The sequence below is a fragment of the Excalfactoria chinensis genome, chromosome 2 (assembly GCF_039878825.1).
Source record: "Excalfactoria chinensis isolate bCotChi1 chromosome 2, bCotChi1.hap2, whole genome shotgun sequence".
NCBI classification, from domain to species: domain Eukaryota; kingdom Metazoa; phylum Chordata; class Aves; order Galliformes; family Phasianidae; genus Excalfactoria; species Excalfactoria chinensis.
In genome coordinates this window covers 92098252-92107563 of record NC_092826.1, presented here as the reverse complement: position 1 = coordinate 92107563, position 9312 = coordinate 92098252, and the positions used below count along the sequence as shown (strand labels likewise).

General features: G+C 46.3%; 1 protein-coding gene across 1 annotated transcript; it reads right to left on the bottom strand.

The window, feature by feature from the left end:
• Positions 1-3090: 3090 nt before the first annotated feature.
• LOC140247905 (uncharacterized) lies at positions 3091-4212 on the bottom strand. Its single transcript, XM_072328109.1, has one exon. It carries the CDS (start codon positions 4210-4212, stop codon positions 3091-3093), a length of 1122 nt encoding a protein of 373 aa, XP_072184210.1.
• Between the last annotated feature and the right edge of the window lie 5100 nt (positions 4213-9312).

Sequence of the window (9312 nt, the reverse complement as noted above, 5' to 3'; positions counted from 1 at the left end):
ACTGCAAGAGAGCCAGTCAGTTCTTTTCTCTACAGCATAAGCCATATCCTCTGTGACACGGTAAGATAAGAAGTGAATGTTAGTGTCATGGTTTTTTTGTTATCAGTATTCCATATCATAACATTATGTAATGAACTAGGAGTTAAAGAGTTAATGCTTCAGTTTTGTAGTCTATCAATATTTCTGGGTAACCGGTTCTCAGAAAAGAAGAACTACATATCCCAGAAAACTTTCATTGATCCATTTCCATTTTCTTTTCACAGGGAAGGATGAAACTTCTCACAAGTCCCTTTCTTTTATTGCTCGTCTCTGTGATGTGTGCTTCCTAGCTGTCTCACTGTCAGCATTAGAGCCTTAAGTTTTGGATACTGTCTCTCACTTATTTGGTTTATACCTGCAGTTTCAATTAACTTGTATGTCTGCTGTTATAATTATTAAATTAACTTTCCTCCTCAGATCCTTGCCACTGTTTGTTTGTTTCTTTGTTTCCTTTTCTTCTTTGTTCCCTTTCCCCTCTCCTTCTCCTTCTGCTTTTTTGGTCTGGTGGACCTGTGGGCATGCTGTCCCCTGTCACAGACACAGATAGATCTAGAGATAATACCATGACAGTTAGCTTCTATTATTTATATCAATTATATATTGTATGTCAATAAGATGCAAATATATACATTATATAGGGGAGTGTTGATTGAAATCCAATCACTATTGTTTTCTTGCACATAACCTCATGCTGTTTGCAGTAATTCCTTCCATTGTATGGTTTATAGCTGTTTCTGTATTTTGCTTAATAGCTTGGATTAGTGACTACTGCTGGAAATTCTCAACATTAGTCTGGCCTATGATCTATGGAGATACATACTGATTAAAAAACAAAACAAAACAAAACAAAAAAAAAAAAAACCACAACACAACAGAATGAGAGTACTGTGGAAACAGAAACTTTTAACAGTACATGTAGGTACTAAGAGTAAGATACACAGCTGGTTCTTTTACTGCACAGATCAAAACACATAGCTGAATCTGAAGTGTTAATTGAAAAAACAAGAAGAAACTAGATTTTCTCCTGGATTGGACAGGAACTATTGGCCAGCACTAGAACTTGTCACTCCATTTTGCCCCATCTCCAGCTATAATAGTTGAACTAGACCATTAAAAACATTTTATGAGAACACTTGGAGCACAGCCACATCCCAGTAAAATCTTGTCCAGTTTATCATTTGCCCATATGCTCTTTATTAGGGGTTTTGCTCTGAAACACTTGCACTCTCTGGTTTCTTATTTCTATCCCACTTCAAAGCTTTTTAATTACAAGATTCTCCTGCTCTGAAGATTGGAATTTTACTGTATCTTAAAGTAATGAAAAATAATCAGATATCAGGTAATAAAGGATTCTTCTGTAGACTCTTGGCCCAACATCTTTTATATTGATTTGAGTTTTGAAGTGGAGTGGCATGCCTCAAAGCCATTTTCATCACTAATTGCTCCTATCCACTTTCACTGCAAAGAAAAACATATCTCCTTGTGGACTGCAGTTTTTTTCTTCCATGGCCACACATTTCCAGTGGCAAAGGCAAGACTCAGAAGTGGGAGGGCTATCATTTGTGGTCTGTATAAATCCAGACTGTACTAATTGTTCTTATCTTAGCTGATGATTTAGAAAAATAAGATGCAACAAAGGATTTGTTTTTCCAGAGCAGAAAGTTGAGTAAACTTTTGGGTAGCTTTGTTTTCTACCCCCCCTCAAACATAAAATTAAATTTAAAGACCAAAGTTGCAATTTGCTTATGTTTACTTTGTGGGTTTTTCAGGGCTTTTTTCTCATAATGAGAAATTTAACAATTCCTGGGATTACGAAAACAGCAGGAATTTACTTAATTAGATCACATCCAAATGATAATGGCATCGATTCAAGGGAGCCAGTTTTTCCATTTTAGCATCTTCCTCTTTATGACATCCCACCCTTTTATATGGACTTGCCAAAATCTCATTTCTTCCATCTGAGCTTCTCTGAGAAAAAATAAAATAAAATAAATAAATAGAAGTAACTATTTTCCTCTGTAAAAGCTGACTCAGGAGAAAACATTCTCCTTTTGAGTATGGCATGCAGTGTGCTATCTTATCAGGAGCTGTACTGAAGTTAAAAATGAGTCTTTGAAACATTTCTTCTGTTCAGTACCATTACAGAGTGCTTTAAGACAGTTCAAATTAAATCTTGGACTTGCAGTTTTTTTCAGAGGGGTCTCCATGTCATGCTATGTCAGATGCAAGCATTTCTGTGTGTCCAAGCAATAAATTTAGACATAAAATGAATTGTCTCTTCAAATTTAGGTGGTAGGAAAATAGAGAAGGACAACTCATACATTTTATTAAGCTGCTGCAAGTCTGTATGCAGTTTAATGCATAAAACAAGCTCCATTGTGGAAAACAATTTGAAACTGCCATCATTTTAAGAAACTTCTGGTTACTAGGAGTCAGGCCTTTTTCTTTCAGGGAATCTGTAGGAAGGTTCTGTAAGGAAGAATGTTTTTGGAGGAAGTCATTCCTTGTCAATACATATACCCAGCTCCATAGGAAGAGCTTTTTAGATGCAAGGTCTTTCCTTCCCTGGTAGTGGAGCTCAAGGAAGAGGTGCAGAGACTAAGGACCATCAGTGAGTGTGAGCAGGAGATTGAGTGGTGGAGTGACTCGTTGGAGTGCCAGAGGGAAGGGTGCCAGGGAGATACCCCCAGAAAAGCGTTTGACCCCTGTTACAAGTCACCTTCTGTTCTGTTCATCCCCGAGTTTCCGCGGCTGGGCCAAGTGCCAAGACAGCAACAAGGGAGTGTGTGGCAAAATGGCAATTTATTGAAGCAAACACACCCTTATATAACCTTTGGCACAGATCTTGCTAGAAAGTGGGCAAGGCTAATCCCGCCCTTACACTTACATCATGAATATTAACTAAGGAGGTGAGACCTCTCGCGTCACAACCCGCAGCCCCGCCTTTAGCCTAATACACTACATCTCCCCCTCCTTATGTTAAAAACCTTTAACCCATTACAATACGCAACATGTTAACAACCCCACTTAACTCTTCTTTCTTCTCTCCTCTTAAAGTCTTTCATATACCCTTTGCTGTTCCATCTTCTCATTGAAAATTCCCGTCACCATAAGACGCATACATCCCTGCAGGCATTGCATAATACATGGTACGCAGATTAGCAGTGCAAGAAGAACAATAAGCCCTACTACCAATACTTTTAACAACTGCTTGAGCCAAGGTCCAATGTTCCCAAACAGGCTTCCGAGCCAGTCTCCAAACGGATCGTTCACGATGCCGATCTTCCTGGTATGATCTTGCAACCATGCCAGCTTCTTATGTAACGACTCACTGTGGTCACTCAGATTGAAGCAACACATTCCTTCAACATCCTGGCATCCGTGTCCTTGTGCTAAAAGCAAGAAATCTATAGCCGCTCTGTTTTGAAGCACAGCATGTCTAATGCTCTCTACATCTATAAGCAAATCTGAGAATAGCCGAGAGGTAACATTAGCATGTTTAACAGTCCAACAGGCCAATCTCTCGATTTCTTTTAAAGCGTGTGCAGCAGCCACCCCGGGAGCAAAGAAAGAAGCAAAGACTCTAGCAGTGGGTCCCCATAACCTTACATCATCCCCGCAGTCAGGCTCCAGAGCATGCATATCCCTTTTGGCTCGCGAATGATTAAATGCCTTATAGATCTCAAAGATACTTGGGGATAAGATGGTCAATTTCCCCAGATAGCAAGGACCTCCTACTGGGTTCTTAGGAATTCCTTGCCAAGCACGATCCCCACAAATAAGAAATATCCCTGGTGGTAAGGCTTTTGCTGTATCATTGTTCCAAAGTTCTCCCATGAATGAAAATGACCCTTTGGGGATAGGGAAAACACAACAACCCGTATTGAATGCCATATCTTCACAGTCGACCTTTCGGACAGATCCATCCGTCCTGCTGATATTAACAATCTCACCTATTGAGACGTTTATAGAGCAATCTCCAGAACGATAAGGTACCAATCCATTAGGGTAAAACCCACAATATCCTCCATCAATATCAAAGGTCTCATCATCACGGGGATACACAAGGGTATACGGGACGGTTTGATTAGTTTTCGGGTCCCAGTAGGGGCCTTCTGGACTAAGAAGTTGCTGCCTAGTCAGAGATAACCTTTTCATTGAACCAAAGATCATGCACCCAGGGGACAACCATTGTGAGCTATTCTTGTCCCAAGTATCATTTTGTACCATTTGAGAGCCAAGTAAATCCAACTGCTGGGGCTCCTTGGGAAGAGTGATGCTTAACCTACAAATAGTACAAGCCATTTTCCTTCTGAGATAGTATACAGAATCATTTCCCAGCCACCTCCAAGTTCTTTCTAGTCCATTGCAGAACTGCGAACAGCCACTCTTTTTCCCAAGGTAACCCTTAAACGCAGAGTCATCCCATTCTGGGACCCCTATAAGGCATGTTTGAAAGGGTGATGTAGCTGACTGTAATGCAAGACAAAACTCTGAAGTCCCTGTACGATTAGCCCACGTAACCCAAAGATTTCCTGGTTGCTTAAGCAGATGGATATCCCCGACTGGTGACCAAAATAAACACACAATACACACAGACATCAACATAGTGACTCTCGTAGGCAACAAGGGTTGCTTATCAGGGCTCTCATGTTCCTTCTTCTTCAGTATCCACCAAGGAGTTTTCCTGGGCTTCTTTTGTTCTGAATTCTCCAGTCTCTTCGGGCGTCCAATCAGCAAGTCCTATGGAGAAATACTCAGCTCTTGTTACTTCCTTAGCCTTCCTGTCTTGTGTAGCCAATTCTGGTTTAACTCAATGTGAGGATACCCATCGAACATCCCCAGTCTCGTTATTCTTAACCGCTGCAAAACCTCTGCCCCATACCAATATTGTCCAGCCTGACTCCCAGGATCCACTATCATTTTTGATTTTTACCGGTGGGCCCTCCTGTATAATTCTTGGTTGCCAATGCTTTCGAGTAGGGGTTCTCGTGCTCTCTCCCCACTCAACATGATTTAAAGCATATAACGCTCGAGCCAAAATTTCACCCTGATGTGCTATTGGGATTTTACCCACATATCCTTCCCCCTCACCAAGCACCCGAATCTTTTATTTGAGGATGCGATTAGCTCTTTCCACAATCGCTTGGCCCTGGGAATTCCCAGGGATGCCCGTTGTATGCGTAATATTCCAGCGTGCCAACCATTCCTTTGTTGATCGCGATACGAAACAGGATCAATTATCTGTCTTAATATGACGTGGCATCCCCATAACAGCAATAGCCGTAGCCCAATAATGTTGAGCAGCTGTGGAGTTGGCATGACCATGCTGCGTGGCCACAAGCACCTAAGAGGCAGTATCAATTGTAACCGCGAGCCACTGGCGTGGCGCCATTCTCGGCTCCAAGGTAAAGTCTGTCTGCCAGACCTCTAATGGAACGAGACCACGCGGGTTGACGCCAGCTCCCAAGGCAGGTGCAGAATTACAATGTGGGCATGTCTGTACCACCTCCCTAGCCAAGGTAATCGGGATGGAACATGTTCGAGCCAGTGCCCTGGCCCCTAGATGTAAAGCCGTGTGAAGGTCTCAGGCCTCCCGAAGAGTGAAAATGTGACCCCCGGCCACTCTATCTGCCGCATCATTGCCCGCTGTAAAAAACCCTGGGACATCAGAATGACTTCGCACATGGAGGATAGCTACCGGGGCCTCTCGGAGGGCCAAAGCATCCTCAAGTAGGATTGTGGCCTTCATACTAGGCAATCCCTCCTTCCCCATGTGCAGTAGCAACCTAGCCACAAATGCAGAATCCGTAACAATATTACATGGGTCAGAGGGAAACAGCTTCAAGGCAATCTCAACTGCCCTAGCCTCCAGCATGGGACACTCAATGTGGGGTCCATGAAGATCTTGCGGTCCCAAGACCCATCAGGGGTCCGCCAAACCACAACCCCCTGGCTTGTACTAGAGGAGGCATCCATAAATAAGGTCAGACCCTCAACAGGGGTGTCCAATACTCTCGTGCGTAAAGAGATTTGTAGCGGCCGGGCAAGATCAAAAATAGGCAAGGAGTCCGAATAGCAAAATTTCCCTTCAAAATCATAAACTGCAAGAGAAACCTCATCCGGAAGAGGTTGTACATTCCGGAAAGCAGAGGGCAGGTGTATAACATCCAAGTCTTTGCCGAACTCTCGGATCGCTGCAAGGCGCGCTTTTTGCAGCAAGACCGACAGCTGTTCTAACCATGGGGTGAATGCTCTAACTGGTTGGGCAGAGAACAGCCAGAACAGTGGATGGGCTTTAGAGTCCAACGCCTGCCCAATCACAGCAGCTGAGCCATGCTGACACCTAGTCACCGCTGTTTCCAACGGATCGCCAGGATGCCATCGTGAAAGTGTGTTACTAGCACTAGCGGACAAAATCTCTTTCCAGGCCTGTCACATTCCATCTGTCCATTCCCTAGGCTCTTGGGGATTTGACCCCTTCAACTGATCATAAAAGGGCTTCATGAGTCTAGGGGGAATTCCCACAGCATTCCTAACCCATTGCAATGCACTGCCAGCTTTTGAACGTCCCACAATGTAGTAATACGTGGTTCTATCTCTAGTCCTTCCGGAAGCACTGTGGAGGGGCCAATCCTGTATCCTAGGAATTTGATTCCCGGTTCCTTTTGTATTTTCTCTTGGGATATAACAAAGCCTGCAGAGGGCAAGGAGCCCATTACTTGAGAGGCTAAATCCTCCAATTGTTTCTGATCCGGCACCACAAGCAATAGGTCATCCATGTAATGGGCAATCTGACAGCCCGGAGTAACCTGCCTGACAGGTTCAATGACTCTGCTCACCACAAGTTGGCAAATCGTAGGTGAGCAGACCATTCCCTGAGGCAAAACCTTCCATTGGTACCTCTGCGCTGGTTCCAGATTATTAACTACAGGCACCGTGAATGCAAAGGCTACTTGATCTTGTTCAGCAAGCGGGATAGAGAAGAAACAATCCTTAAGATCAATGACCATCAAGGGCCACGTCTCTGGGATAGCTTACAACAAGGGTCCTCCTTGTTGGACTGAGCCAAAGGGGGTTATCTGGGCATTAACTGCCCTGAGATCATGTAAGAGCCGAAAGGCACCTGAGGCTTTACGGATAACAAAGATAGGCGTGTTCCAATTACTAAGTGAGGGTTCGATGTGTCCCGCCGCCAATTCTCGAGACACAAGCTGTCTGAGTGCTGCTAGTTTCTCAGAGGGGAGGGGCCACTGGTCCACCCAAACAGGAGAGGCATCAGCCCTCCAGCGGAGCGGGATCGCGTAATGCAGCACTAAATGCTGGACAGTGGCCCTTAACATAAATTTGTCAGCTGAAAACCAAATCTCTGTAAAACGTCCCTCCCAATGATCGAACCCGCCACCGGAGCAACAGTAGGGATGATAAACACGATCTTCTCAATAGTACCATCCCTAGCTAACAACATAAGCTCAACTGAAAACCGCGATTTGCTAGTGGGTACTTCTGCACCCCCAACCCCAGTTATTATGTTACTTTGTATGGTCCTTGGCCATTCTCGCGGCCAGTCTGACTCTGCGATAACCGTAACGTCCGCACCCGAATCGAGCAAGGCAGTGAAAAGAACTGATTTAGGGCCCACAACCGCAGCACCGGGGTCAATGGCCATCATAAGGCAAGCGATAGGCCGATCAAAAAGGTCCTCCGTCACAGCCACGAAGGGGTGATGGGGTCCTGTTGTCCCGGAAGGGCCTCCTGGGCTGCAAGTTGCTGCCCAAGAAATTGACTTGGGAGGGCCCCCTGGGCTGCAGGGACCCTCCCTCTCCCATTTCCCTGAAGCAGATTTCTAAGTTTCCGACACTGACGTGCCTCATGACCTGCAGTGCCGCAGAACTGGCACCTTTTCCCCGGGGCATCTTTCTTTGGACACTGTGCTTTAAAGTGTCCTTTCTGGCCACACTTAAAACATGGGCCTTTGCCCGTTTGTGGTCCTGACTGGACCGCGGCCATCACCGATGCGGCCATATCTTGGCAGGACGCAGCCATGCCCTGTACCGCCTCTACAAGACCCTCTGTGTGCAGCGGAGTGCTCTTCTGATGGTCCAGAACATATTTAATAATCTCTCCAGGAGTTGTTAGATCCCCAGGCGCTGCCCTAATAATTTGCTGGACGTCCGGCAGTGATTTTTGTTTAAGACAGTCAATGATCACAAGAGATTGGACCTCTTTAGGTAAATCCGACCCTTTGACCGCGCGAATCAGCCGATTCGCAAAGTCAGGGAAGGGTTCACTGGGCCCCTGCTTAATGTCTGTCCACGGGAGCACAGGCTTCGCGACCTTAGCCACTGCTCTCAGCGCCTGGAGGGCTGCAGTCATGAGTGCAGCCACCTCCCCCGCTATCAATGCGGTCACTTGACCTTCCGGGGAGACCACCATGCCATCCGCCAACCCTTGAAGGTGAGTGAGAGTGGTCCGCTCCTTTTTGCCGCACCCACGATTAGCTGGGTGGGCTGGGTTGCGAGTTGCTGCCGCGACAATAACCTGAAGTTGGCAGTTCCACTCATTTTGCCAGAGCATATACTGTACGGGCTCAAGGATGACGCGCATCAAACTCACGACATCATAGGGTAACAGATTGAAGGCCATAAGAGCCTCAATAGCTGACATAGTGACCGGCGACCGTAATCCCTTATCCTTGACTAAATCTGCCAGGTGAGTAATCGCCTTGGGATCCAAGGGGGTCCAAGCCAGTCCCCCATTTTTAACCACCAGGGGAAGAGCAAGTGTGGGCGTGCCCGGGTTAGCGGCCTGGAGATCCTCCCTAGCCCTTGCCCAATCAGTGAGTGTGGGCAGGCCCCATCGGGTAGGGCCAGCCTCCTTACTGTCGGCATCCAGATCAGCTGACAGGGCAAGTTCGCTGATTGCCTGCGTAGGCGGGTCCAAGCTAGGCGGTGACATCACAGGACCATGCCCCTGATCCAAGTCAGGGGCCGGTTGCCTGGGTAGCGAGACGGGTCGGTGCTCCACCCCCCCACACTTCCCCCTAAGTTCTTCTCAATGTCCCTACCTCCCCCCCCACCGCGTCCCATAAGGAAGGATACAGGGTGTGGGCTGGATAAGGGGTTGGAGGTTGGTTAGCGCTCCAGGCCAGAAGTGGCGGTGGGGGTTGATCTTGCGCAAGAGGTTGAGCAACTTCAGCGGTCATGTCGCTTCTCGAAGGAGAAGTACAGGGTGGGGCCGATGGAGTCAGCGCTATCTTCTCCGCGGTAGAAT

Bases quoted from the DNA above. Each gene is read 5' to 3' on its own strand.
- LOC140247905 (XM_072328109.1), bottom strand. From the start codon at position 4,212: ATGATCTTTGGTTCAATGAAAAGGTTATCTCTGACTAGGCAGCAACTT.